Source organism: Pectinophora gossypiella, chromosome 11 (genome assembly GCF_024362695.1).
Source record: "Pectinophora gossypiella chromosome 11, ilPecGoss1.1, whole genome shotgun sequence".
In the NCBI taxonomy this organism is placed as follows: domain Eukaryota; kingdom Metazoa; phylum Arthropoda; class Insecta; order Lepidoptera; family Gelechiidae; genus Pectinophora; species Pectinophora gossypiella.
In genome coordinates, this window is record NC_065414.1 from 8,029,530 (window position 1) to 8,044,263 (window position 14,734).

The 14,734-nt window shown below is 35.7% G+C and overlaps 1 protein-coding gene across 1 annotated transcript in view; it reads left to right on the forward strand.

Moving 5' to 3' along the window:
* Positions 1 to 14,734, forward strand: part of LOC126370971 (gonadotropin-releasing hormone receptor) — a 147,589-nt gene that overhangs the window by 94,517 nt on the left and 38,338 nt on the right. The window contains exon 2 of the mRNA XM_050016143.1: positions 11,433 to 12,137. Within this exon, the coding sequence (XP_049872100.1) occupies positions 11,472 to 12,137 (666 nt within the window). The 5' untranslated portion in view covers positions 11,433 to 11,471. The remainder of the gene's footprint in view (positions 1 to 11,432; positions 12,138 to 14,734) is intronic.

A 14,734-nucleotide genomic window follows, 5' to 3' on the forward strand; every position in this document is an offset into this window, starting at 1 on the left:
TTAAATTTACGCGTCCAATAATTATTTGATAAGGAAAATTCGTTGGGTTATTTATCTGATACCATAGTGCGCCCCGCAACAATACGAGCTTAGGACGAACTTGATTTACCTACTGTACTCTTTATAGTAAAAGCCGACAAGAGCGTGGCTCTTAAATTGATGATGATGACTCTTTATAGTATTTATCTTTTGTATTTATTTATTTATTTGTACACAATAAAACAGACACAAGAAGTAAGAAGTATTTATGTATTTTCTTTATGTGCAATAAAGTATTTTCTTTGTTATGTTGTGATTTATCCGGGTGAGTTTGAGAGTTCGTTCGTAAAAATTGACGATTCAAAGTGTAACTATGTTACCTACTGAATAAAGATATTTTTGAATTTGAATTTGAGTACTAGCAGTCAATATCATTAGTGTCACCGTAAAAATATTCCTATAAACGTTTGTATCTTTTTAAATAATTATTCATAACATAATAACATACCTACGTAAGTTGATAACAGTGTACATAAGCTCCCAGTGGATATGCAAAAGCTCACTATATTATTTTTCACTGGAAACGTTTCGAAAAGGCAATCATTTTGGTTTAATATCTTGGAATCTCTCCATTTCCACAGTGCTGCTAGAAGCGTGAAATTGGCTTCAAATGAGATGACATTATACAACAATGTGGTATTTTACACATTACATACAGCTTAATTTGCGTATTATGAGTACCTACACAGTAAATGTCCCCTTGTTAGTAGTTAGTTAGTTTGTAGAGGGTACAAACATGACCTATTAACTTTTAAAAATAAGCTCAGGGATGACACTAAAAAAACGATTATGATAATGTACAGTGTCAGTTTGTAACAGTTACTTTAAGTATGTACTTATATACAAATGTATCTCTCCTTCCGAAAAACTATGCAAGGCATTATCACATTACAATGAATAAAAATATTTTTTTTATTCAAAATTCTAGATTAAGTAAATTAAATTCATCTTTTTTGGGGTAAATAATACCTACGTTTTTAGAATAAATTACCGGACAGTATTTTAAATTTATCAGAAAGTAAAGTTGTAGCACATTTGAAGCATTCTTTATTTAAAAAAGCTTATTATAAGATTAATGATTACCTAAATGATAAAATATGCCTGGTAATAAATGTGTTCCTCTGGTTATTTCGTAACTTGTAATGTACATTGATTTAAAAGATGTGTTGCAGTTTCTTGTCATTTGTTCTCCTCAGCCATAACACAATTTCGAAATGACGTAGATTCAAAAATGTTAAAATGATTTTCAACAAGTATATCCATGATAATTACGTTGATTCTGATTTGTAATTTCTTAGTGATAAAAATGTATATTATATTATATAATAATATAATATGTTTATCACTGTCACTGTGGATTATCATAATCCTTTGCAACTTGATCTCAGGACCGGCCAAGTAGTAAAAGAAACAACCACATTACGCAATCATAAGTGGTTATTATGAACCTATTCTAGTTGCAGAGAAACTACAATTGAAAAAGTAGGTGTCCTTTCAGGAATAAAGAAAAATTGGTTCTTTTTCAAAAGTTTTGCAACTTTTGCAACTTACTCTAGTGAAGGAAGTATTTCTAGTTTCTTTGTTGGTGACAAATTTAATTCTATGTTACTAAGTTTGTAGAGCTTTGTGAATAGGTATTAAGAAAGTTTTCGTTGCAACATTCCTTCTGGCTTGAATACAGAGGTTCATTTGCTCAGAACAGAGTTGAATACTAATATCAATGTCGTCAAAGTTTGTCGCGAACTGAAATTAGAAACCATCATAGATTCTATTATTTATTCTCCTGTAGGTATGACTCATACAATAGGTACCATCCCAATATATTTACAGTTCGCTATGAACTATCTTAAGATCCTATACACGTCCCACTGCTGGGCACAGACCTTCCGTCAAGAGTATGGAGTATACTAAAACACGCTGCTTGCTCCACTGCGGGTCGGCGGGCGTGGGTGGGGATCTTAACACACAAATACCAAAAGTGTTGTCTACTTCTTTAGTGAAAAAAGGCATGACTTTGTGTAAGTACAAATATTTTAGGCTGCGTTGTAATTTTGTTGAAAATGTTAACTTAAATTGGCAATCGACACATTCTCGCTTCGATCACGTAATGGCATACATACATACATACATAAACAGCCTTTATACGTAATGACATTGCTTTTATAAGAAAACTAGCTTTTGCCCGCGACTCCGTCCGCGTGGCGTGTTATAAAAGAAAGATCTTTGTGTGTGTGGGAGAAAGGTTAAAAATGCTTAATTTCATTATTTTTAAATGAGTTTATAGTATAAGTAGCTCAGTTAAATAATGAATTGTTATTAATTTCTAGATTATTAGTTTATGATTTGGTTTGATATTTTAGGAAAATACGATCAGTTTCGAAAATTTAAACAAAATTTAGAAATTACAACAGAAAAACGCCGTGAAACGTCCGTTTGGAAAATTCAACAGAAAACTACCTACGAAAGATTTGAACCATCCAAGAATAGTGAAAAGTTCGCCCGCAAAATTCAATATTTGATACGACCATCAACGACGTCTGCCCTCACGCGTCTGCCGCGTTCCGGTTGCTCACTCGGGTATCTGCCCCCCCTCCGCGCCTCGCCACCGCTGTCGCCACCCCACAAACGCCGCCGCGGCCGCGAAGTTTCTTGGTTGCCACTACCGCGAGCTATAAATTTCAAGCCTCTAACTTCCCAGGGAAATTTTTAACTTTGCATTCACTAAGGTATATAATATATGCATGTCAAATTTCAAGCATCTAACTTATGCAGTTTAGATTTTTTCATACAATTTTTTTTACCCGCCAATTCCCATTTTTCAAAATACAGCCATAACTAAAATTTATATTTAGTAAGGTATGCATGCATGCTTTTATTCGTAGCATGCATGCTAGATTGAAAACATCTATCTTACCCGGTTTAGATTTTATCATACAAATGTTTTTTCCCGCTAACTCCCGTTCCCGTGGAAATTTTGCAATATCCTGTTGCAACTAAGCTTTAAGTTAACTATGGTACCTGCATGCCAAATTTCAAGCGTCTACCTTAAGTGGTTTAGATTTTTTATACAAAAAGGTTTTCCCGCTAATTCCCGTTTCCGTGGGAATTTCGGGAATTCCTTTCTTAGTGCACCTCTACGGTAGCTAAACTACGTTTCTTCCAAATTTCAAGTGCCTACGTTTAGCCGTTTAGGCTGTGCGTTGATATGTCAGTCAGTCAGTCAGTCAGTTTCTCCTTTTATATACGTATTTCCGTCATACATGATTTCTATGTAACTTTAACCATTAAGGCTGCTCACGCGACGAAAGCTTAAAAAATGGAGTAACTTCTCCCGTTTTCCCAAAATTTCCCTTCACTACTCTGCTCCTATTGATTGTAGCGTGATGAAAAGTATACTATAACCTGCCCAGGAGTATGAAGAATAATTGTACCAAGTTTCATTAAAATCCGTCCAGTAGTTTTTGTTTCTATAAGGAACATACAGACAGACAGACAGACAAAAATTTTACTGATTGCATTTTTGGCATCAGTATCGATCACTAATCACCCCCTGATAATTATTTTGAAAATATATTTAATGTACAGAATTGACCTCTCTACAGATTTATTATAAGTGTAGATAAATATATCATTGCTCGGGTCCAATGCGCACCACAGCACGGTCCTACACCAATGATTTACGAATACATATTTGCGGTGAAGTAAAACATATCCACGTTACCGAGAAATGCATTTCGGAGGTATGTGACCTAACTTTTTTTGGCCCGGTTTTTCCTTCGCCGTATGGAAGAGCAGACAGGCAGCGGACTCCGCGGAAACATTTCTCGTAGATGTTATAGGTATGTATTTATGTCCATTTTTTCCTTGGAAATATTCATTATTATGATGGTGACACCATCTAAGCTGCTTGTATAAGGACAAACATTTTATTATTCATGCAGATTTCTGCATTGTTCGAATTGTATCACGTCGAATAATCCCAAAGTCAATTTTCCATACTACGTACGCTGAGTGGCACTGACACCCTGAGACTTATGCTACTAAAAGATACACGAAGACAAAAATATCACGTTTGCCTATAAATTGAAATTTGGATCTTTGTCTTATCTGTAATACGACAAATTTCTGTACTCTAAACCTAACAATGAAATCGCATATTTTGCTAGTTTGGCAGCTCTCAAAATAATACGTCTTAATCTAGTTTTAGGTAATACAATTTTAGAACTGCCAATCTGCAATAAAGTTTGTATTTGTTGTTTGTCTACCAGAATTGTTATAATCCACGCTCAAATCCTTAGTTATGTTTTGCGTATTTCTTTGTACCGCTAAATAATAGAGAATGCCGTCCGAAGCAAATTATCTACAATAAGTCACGCAAATATTCAAACTAAACATAACCAATGCTTAAAAATAGCATTTCGCTTAATCCATACTATTACATACACTTAAACTCATGCTTATTTTCTAGCAGGAAATACATACTAAAAATAGAAATGTTAGTGAAATGCAATGACGTCTTTCCTCCCTGTAGTTCCGTTTCATTGTCATATTAAACGTGACTGTCGGAGAACTTATCAATTTATTGAATGAATTTTATTTTTTTATTACGGAAATTATTTTTAACTCTGAGAAAATGAAGATTATTCAACAGTGATTTGATAACGTCAAGAAATAGCTACTTCGTTTTCAAAAGACATGTTTGTGTTTAGCTGTGCAATTCTGTAAGCTAATTTTGGAAATCTGAATCCGCGGTGAGTTATTGTTTTGGCATTCTGTAAGACATTTAGTTAAATCTAATGCACACTAGCGACACAGTTTCGAGAACGGCGGCAGCGAGTTGAAATAAAGTTGATGCGAGATTTTGACGTTTGAATGTATCCGCATTCCAGAAATCAATCTCTGACTTCGCTTCTAGGCTGCCCACCTCGTTAGGGATTTTGGCCGTACGTTTGTGTGACAATTAATATATTTTTGATGCAACTAACTTAAATTCTATATCACACTCCGTGATAGCACGCAAGAACAGTACGCTTGGTCATGGAAAGGCTTCTCAAGATGCTTATTATGTAACTGTGCAATTATTATAATAACGTTTTTGATAATACTTTGCTTAGCACGTGAATGTTTCCAATCTGCTATAAGTGCTATAAAACTAAATCTATTTTAATGAAAAAAAAAACCCTATTACTGAACCCCTTACTTACTATACAGGCTGTAAGCGATGGAAAATTACACTTCATATTAATAATGAGTTGAATCTCCCCCTCAGTATTCATTACGATGTCACTTACACCCCGTACAGATACGTACAGTCAGCCATATAAGTGCGTATGAGTGTTAGTGACACCGGAACAAATATTGAGAGGGATGATGCAGAATCATGGGATTCTGAGTAGATATCAAGTGGATTTTCCTGTCGGAAAATTCACGAAAATATTTGTTTTTTTTTTTTCATTATTTTCAGTTTCATATTTTTGCGACGGAAAATTCCACTTAATAAGTACTCAGAATCATAGTCTAAATCAACCCTCAAAGTTTTTGTTACGATGTCACTAACACCCTAATCTAATCTAATCTAATCTAGCATGCAAGATCCCACTGCTGGGCAAAGGCCTCCCCTAACACCCTGTATTATGGAAAAACTTTTTTGACTACGACTACTAATCCGTGATTCTGAGGACTTGTTAAGCGTTCACCGCTACTATTTAAGTATGTACCCGTTACATGAACCATGTCAGAGGCCTTTTGCGGCTCAATAGTAACCCTGACATCAGGGTTGATGAGGTCATTGGTCTCACAACCCACATGACACAAGAGGAGAAACTTGTATGTGCAACAAAGTAATTTTCTGGTTGCGTCCCCGTGGTATCCGTAAACGACACACGATCATATTTAGATGGACTATATGTTTTTTATAATTTTTATAAAATCTTCTTACGTTATAAGAATTTCTATGTTTTATTCTTACATCTTACAAAAAAAAAAATGTTTTCATCTCGAGCTCCTCCGTGTTTCGGAAGGCACGTTAAGCCGTTGGTCCCGGCTGCATTAGCAGTCGTTAATAACCACCAATCCGCATTGGGCCCGCGTGGTGGTTTAAGGCCCGATCTCCCTATCCATCCATAGGGAAGGCCCGTGCCCCAGCAGTGGGGACGTTAATGGGCTGGTGATGATGATTCTTACATAATGGTTCGATTGTCTTTTATCTTTCCTCTTCAAATTTTCGCTGTCACTGAGAACGCTCGTTGTTTTATGGTAAATTTAGTTTCGCTTTTATTTTATGTATTGTCCTTTTCTTTTATGTAATAATTTAATAAAAGTGTCATACGTTTAGTTTTCTTTCTTATTTCCGCCAACTCTCTGCCAACCATTTACAGTGTCATGTCGTAGTGTTAAAGCGTGTCTCACAGGTTTAAACGACTACTAAACGCTTTAATTAACACCGTTCTTCAGCTAGGATTCAACAACACTAAACGGAAAAGTTTCATAAGACGGAAGAAGTTTACGCGCCGTAGTCCCCTAAGCACGCCTAGAAATGCAATGCTGGTATATAACAGTGCAAGATAATTAGATTTCAAGCACGAATAAACGTTGAACGAACATGGACTGTGTGATTTGAAGTGTTTTGTTATATTATTTCATTTTTATTATCATTTAATTCTGAATTCTTCGCCTTACGAAACTGCTACGTACTCCAAAAGCTAGTTTGGGGCATGCTCAACCTAGACTCAGGTATTTTTTTAAAAAAGGTTCGTTTTATAAATTCCTCTGATCCTACTTATCGCGGGATTTCAGCAATTCATCTAAAAAAGCAATATTGCTATTTGACTTTTGCGCATAAAAATAACCGTGCAATTCAAACAAATGTCAAATAGCAACATTGCTTTATTAAATAAATTGCTTCGATGTGTCCTTTTTGACCCCCCAGATATTCAACCTGCGACATTTCATTTGGTAGATAGACCCCTGGCTAATTAAGTATCTAACCAATACAGCACAGGATAAAAAAGTTGGTTCTCTATGAGCTCTACTATCGTCTTATTAAATGACAAAATATGATAGTGCGACAGGGTTCTAAAGTGGGTATATGATGTTGATCATGACTGTACAGGTTTGAACCTTGTAACATTAACATGTTTGACAATTAGTGAGATTTTGTTTCAATTATTCCTTATTCTATGGAATTAGTTCATCTTGCGATGTTTGTACCTCTGACTACCCCAATTGTGATAAAATTGTGTATGAGCTTATGTTACGTGATGTTATTTTCTAGAAATTCACCATTTTTAGAGCATTAAGAGTCGGGCCATAAGGCTTAATTTCACCCATTAAACAGTCGGATTCAGTTAAGCTTTTAAAAGCTTTCTTTCGAGTTGGTAAACTTTACGAGAATTTAGCATGTTTTTTTTTTGTAATAAAACATTATTAAGTACAGAATTTATGCTCGCGTATATGCGAGTGTTCTGTGACTTCAAATAATAAAGGAGAGTGCCAAGCATAAACAACATAACAGGACATACAGGACATAGCATCACCATAATCATTAATCCCCGGAGGGTTAGGCAGAGACGTAATACACCCACTCCTCACCAGCTGGTGAGCCCCATGTTTACCATGTAATACGGGGCGAACCCATTATTAAACAAGCACAAATCCTGGAAACCATTTTAATTTGATATCGCACTAAAATAAAGTGTAACAAAGTTCACAGTGTTTTTACGTCATTTCTATCTAGGGAAATTCCTTTGCAGCATTAATTACATAAATTCCTTTAAACGCAGTAAAAATAAACTTACTATAGTGTTAGTGACATTAATACTGATTTCAGTACATTATAATTATATTTTAAGTTATACCTGTATTTTTCTTATCCATCGAAAAGGAAAGAGATAATCGACAAGCATATTTGTGGGATACACGTCAATGCAGAATTATTTTTTTTTGCTGGCTAATAACCCGACAGATTTAAGTTGATGCACACGTCAAACGGGTTAAATAGCAGCGAATTGTAACCTGTTTTATTCGCCCGGATTATTTATTCATTCTAAAATTAACTGTTGTCAATCCTCCGTCCATTTCCTTTTCAGCGGTTAAGAAAATGACGAGGTATAACTTAAAATAAAATTAGGTGTCTGCAGGAATCGGGGACATTTTTTATTTTAACAGGTTAATTTATTTGAAACCATTACGGATTCGACAATAGTTACTACTTACGTAACTTCTACGATGCTTTTCTTGTAATGCAATTCTGACTTTATAATTTTCTCCACGGCAGACGTAATGTAAAATATAAGTTAATCTCCAAAGGCTTTTTTTAATTCTACTTTGTTTAAATGAGAAATTGAGGCTAAGTAAAGCTTTTAAAAAATTTTCGCGGTGATTTTTATGAGCTGGGCCTATAAATTATGTAGTAGCCTTAAAAAAATTATAACATAATTTAGAAGGACTTTTACATTTTGTACTTACAAGGATTTTGTTCAATATATAATAAAGGTTTAAAGATCTACTCCCACAATGGTCTTTGAGAATTATACTTTATGGTTTCAATATTTGAAATAAAAATGTTTTACGTCAAAGATAAAAGATATCAATTTTGTTATATTTATGTTACTTCCTTCTTCGTAAGTCTTAACGCATTGTTTTGAATAAAATATTATATTCATAATATTATATGATCCCATTGATCTTTCTCATCACTTTTATGTAGGTAAAGGATATGTTATTTGGTCCCGACATATTTATGTTTTTATTTTCATTAAAACAATAGAAAATACAGAGGATTAACAGGTATACATACTTTAATAAATGAATTAAACACTTTATTGCACACAGACAAAGGCTGCTTTATAGTTTTTCCAGACAACCTTCGATAGCTTTTGTTTTTTTTAGCTGTACTTATTGACTATTCTAATAACTTCGACTTAGTCATTATAATGCTGTATAATTTATTGTCAGTTTTTCGATCAGAGAAAAATGCAAATACATCTGTATGAATAATTCACAACATGTGGTCCGTTTTGTTGTGTTAAAATTTGAATCACCATGAAGCAACGCAGTCCATTCAATAACGTGCTTTGGGTAAAAATACAACTGTAGACGGTACGTAAAAGTTGTCAAAATATCCTCAATGTCCTTAGTTTGCCGATCTTGTGGCAAGAAAAAATACCCGATTGTATGGAGTCCGCGATATAAAAGAAGTCCCACAGCCGCGGCGTTAGCGTCGCAGTATCTGTATGAAATTATTATAACTTGTCATTTAGTTCCATTGAAATCCGCGGGACTTCTCTCAGGGAGTGTATTATCATGTTTAATTTGAAACACTTGTTGAAGCCGATACATTTAGTACCTAGTTACTATGATTATGTGGTACACCGGCTTGCTTCTCAATTGTGGAGCGACGGTTCCTACCCCGATACTGAACTTGCACCAATGAGTTATTAATTTATACACTAACACAGTTGACGATCTGGTGAAGGTCGCGGGAAGCCGCTGGATGCGGACAGCGCAGATCCGATCGTCGTGGAGATGCTTGGGGGAGGCCTATGCCCAGCAGTGGGCGTCGTACGGCTGATGATGATGATGATGACAGTTGACTCGACTATTATAGGCGAACCACCTATCGTTGGTCTAACACGAAGCTCGGTGAGGTGCGGGTGTTTGGTTTATCTTCCAATGGATGCTTGTTCTGGTTGTGGTGTCTGGCTAATCGTATGCTTAAATGTTCCAGGCTTAACTTTTGCACTTTGTTTTTGTCACTGGTATAATTTGGTGCTAAAGTCACAGGCTACAGGTAACTGTCAGTACTATTCAGAGGCGGAGGATAGGAGTCACAATGCGGCTTTGAAATTGACTACTCTGGGCGCTATCTCATTCGCGTCAGACAGAGTACTGCGGGGCGGAAAGCGAGACGGGAACCATTGCCCACACCACTATTTTTCCAAAAAAAGTAGATAAGAATTCTACACACACACGACAAGAGCGTGGCTTTTAAATTAGTGAGAGTGACAATTATGTACTAGTCTGGAAAAAATACCAATACTCCTAAATTACTAAATATACAACAAAATGTACTTATATGTGTAATATGGTTACGAGTTGCTCATGAATATGCTACGTTAACATGATTACACGAATGTTCAGTTGTGCAAACATTGTCTTCTTGTTGTTTGACAGGGATGTATGAAACACAAATGCGAATAAACGAAACTCGAATGAGTATACCTATGCACTGAATGATATTTAATAAAACATTTATGTGGACTTAAACATTTATGTGAAGTCCAGGGGGCCACACGTTGGAAGCCAATTATGAAGAGGGGGGTTTGCCCTAGCCGCGTAACAAGGGAGTACAAAAACGACTACGTCACTATGAAAAACGTTTATTACGCAAACTCTTACATAGAAGCAAGGCACAATGATTACTAAGGCACAGTCCCTGTCATGACGTCACGTAGCGCAAGCGTCACAGCCGGAAGCAGTACTTATAGTTTCTATATCGGTCTTGTGATAGTCACCTAGAGGTAGGCAAGCTATCTAGAAGCCTGGGTTCTGAGTACAACGACACATATGTGTGTAATCTTCGTATTAGAATCTAACAACAATGTCGATACCGCGTTCTAATAAACTACTAACTTCATCTATTGGCGTGCCACACGAACTATTTTAGACAGTTGTGTTACAATATTAGTTATTTATTTCATGTAATACAACCTTAATAATGTTAAACTGGTTCCTAATACGTACTTTAGTCACATTTCATGTCAGGGGCCTTTGGCGGCTCAATAATAACCCTGACGCCAGGGTTGATGAGGCTGGTATACCACCTCACAACCCACACGATCAGAAGAAGTAACATTTCAACTTTTAATTGCCTACTGCGCTTCTAACACATTGTTAGAAAACCGTTTTTTAATTAGTTTATTTTGTCTTGTTTTATAACTCTATTTCAATATTATATGTCTTATATTTTATTTATAAAACATATTAAAGTAACATAAAGCGAAACCGAATGAACTGGAACTAATTTAACATTGATTTGTTTATGAGACATCACTATTGACAGTTGTCAATTCCACCGGCGTCGTCTCAGACGTGCTCTTCTCGCTGTTTTTATAAAAGTTATATTGTTTTAAAAATAATAGTTTGAGAAGTGTTTTCTAATCATGGACATAGGTAACTTGTTTGTAAAGGAAGATAAGTGACAAAACCAAACTGTATAAAATGTTACATTATTCTGTAACCTTGGCTGCTGGCTGTTGTTGTCATCACAATAAAGAAGAAAAAAAGGAAATATAGGCTTATTCTAAAATGTCCTTGAAGATCATTTGGAAATCATCTTCAAAAACACCATTCAGACAAAAATATCTCATTAGAATTATGTTTGTTTGTTTCAGATTGCCGTCAAAGAAACCGTTGAATACGCATGACGAAACATGGGCAGCGGAGGCAACAATACCACATTACTTGAAGACGACGTCTTTTATCAAAGTGAACTCACGTACAGTCGAGAGTTCAGCAGCGACATTATTCTCCCCTACGAAAGATGGCCCATTGAAAAATGTTTAGAAGCAAACCTTTTTAACGAGACTAATACTGAAGACATAATGAATCTCCTTTTATATTACAATGGCACTAAGGTGATGTGCTTGGATCACGCTCCAGTTTTGACGAAGAGTACGATAGTTAGAGCAAGCATCCTGTCTGCCATGGCTGTGCTATCGTTTTTCGGGAACTTAGCGACGATAATAAGTTTGAAGATGGGGAAGAGGAGTAGAGGCCGAGCTAGACCTTCGTGGACAGCGATATATAGTTTAATATTCCAGCTGAGTGTTGCGGATTTGTTGGTGACTGTATTTTGTATAGCCGGTGAAGCGGCGTGGTCGTTCGCGGTACAGTGGTACGCGGGTAATATTGCGTGCAAACTTTTCAAGTTCGTTCAAATGTTCGCTTTGTATTTGAGTACATTTATCCTTGTGTTGATTGGTGTCGATCGATGGCTTGCTGTTAAGTATCCAATGAAGAGTATGGCTACGGCAACGAGAAGTGGACGTCTCGTAATCATCGCGTGGGTCTTAAGTTTCCTGCTAAGTATACCTCAGGTAAGTTAAGTTCGACTACCCATATTCGCATTAGTAATATTTTGTAATATATATTATTAAAATTAAATATTGTAACGAATACTAATAAAATAGATGAGTTTCAAGTAAGTTAGTTCAGATTGTAGACGGCGAAGTTTCACAAATTACTAAAGTGTTGACGGCTCGCAATTTAGAATACAATATATGTAATATATTCGTCACGGAAACGCCAAACATTACGTAGGCACCAAAATATACTCCCAGTCCAAGTAACAATATGAATTGCTAGACATAGATGATGAAAAATGATGTAATTTTACGTTGAGGTCATCTAAATTGAATATATGCGGAAAAAGTTACGATAAACGGTCTAAGAAATACTTAAAACGGCCTTTTTAATGGCTCTTTGACGCCTATATAATTTTGCCTTTCCAGCATCTTTCCAGTGCCGAATTCGTTTTCATGTTGATTGAAAAGTAAACTAAACATTCTGATGCGTTAGCAGGTTTTATATTTACATTCTCAAAAAAATATATAATTATCTTTCAAAAGTATTTTTACAACATTTATTAATTGAAGCCTATCAAATATCAATTCTTCATTTAGATACTAGAACAAGTTTTTAAAAAAAAGCCATGATAAAGACCCGCCTGTTACTTTTCAATAGGTCGATGGACATTTATTTGACACCTTTAGGTGTCGAATATCAATGAGTACTTTAATATTTAGAAAGCTATTGACCTCGTCACAGCCATCAAGTTGTTAACCGCAAACCACAGTTTTATTCGTCAATAATTTAAAAAGCCTTGACTTATGATCGAAATAAATTCTATTATTAGAAACATCAATAATAATACGCTTTGTTTATCTCATAGATTTTCTGTAGATTAATTATTATTGTGTTGAATATAATTATAATATAATATTTCATATTGTCGCCTGTATCTACTGACAGATAAGCACCTTGTAGATACTTAATAAAACGTAAACAGCCTATCTACGCCCCAATGCTGAGCACAGGCCTTCCCTCGGTACTTAAAACATTAAATGACACAGAAAATGTTATGGCATATTATTTAGTAAATATACTTTTATACGAGTATTGATTTTCTTAAAATTTGGCAATTCAGAAGTAAATTAAACTTTGACTTGAGAGGATCTGTTAAAACTCAGATGAAGGTAGGTCACATGCCTACATTTAGAACTTTTGAATCTCTTCAAATATGTGTACCTTCACCATATTTTGTACTTAGTTCTTTATCCTATCTAAGGTAACGTATTGGTAACCACGCGGATAAAAATTAACAAGAAACTTGGAAATGATTACCCTTATGAAATAAGGTATAAAGTCCTATTTTACCAGTTTAACACTGATGTTAATCATCATCATCACATCACTAATTTAAGAGCCACGCCCTTGTCGGTGTAGCATTCTCCATGCTACTTTTTAGGGAAAAATAGGGCAGTGGTTTCCCTCTTGCCTTCCGCCCCGCAGTACTCTTTCTGACGCGAATGTTAGTTGTTTACTTATTTATTCATATTATGAATAATATCATTACGTTAGTAAATTGGTAAATTACGACTTTATACCTTATTTCATAAGGTCAATCATATTAAAATGGCAATACCATGATCGGTTAAGACCAAAGCAAGCCCCAGATGATTATTCAGCTTTGCGCATTCCTTAGGTAGTGATTACCCATTCCAGTTGAGAAATATTAGTACCAAATAAGGAGAAATTAAATGCTCTACTTTTGTCACTTACACCTTATTTTTGCATCGATCGCTTTCAACACACGTGCGAAAATATTTTCTCATCTTGGAAATGACAAGTTGTGATGTGATACGTGAAATGGATATATATTTTAGGACGTGAGTTGAAGGGGTTGGTGATCTTCCAACCTGGTTGACGACCATAAGTCTTGTCGAGGAGGTTCCATCCGATCGAAACAAGCGCCATAAGGTAGAGATTACCGACCTTACATAAACTGCCTATATACGTCCCACTGCTGGGCACAGGCCTCCCCTCAATCAACCGGAGGGGGTATTACCGGGGTATTACCGACCTTAGTCCAAAGTTATTATAACCAGAAGCCGAATAACCTCTATTATCGTCCTAATGAAAAACAAAATATCAAGGCCAAAATATCCTTAAGGTGTTACTCGAATGTTACGTCATTGAGGAAAGGATTTCTTTTGTTGCCAATTTGCCGAGGTTCGCGTGGTTCCATACTCGAGATGATTGGATTAGTCTCGAATTTGACCCTCTCTAGCCCGTGTCAAGAGTAAAGCTACATAATGTATTTTTACGTGATATGCAGGGTCCCGTACCATGGCGGCCTTCTACATCATTTGCCTGTCAGTCTATCTTTCCGACCCTGCTGCATCTTTTGAAGTTTATTAAATAGCAGCTGTTCAAAATTTCCACACAATACATGTCATTATTGAATGATTGACTAGAAAATGATGAAAAAATGGTCATAAGACGGAACCCTTGGTGTGCAAATTTAACTCGCACTTGCCATTTTTTTACGTTGGAAAACCCTGCCTATATAGGTTACATTATACTTTTTCCACCCCCGATCTGGGGTGAAAAGAAGCACTTAGAAGTATCATTT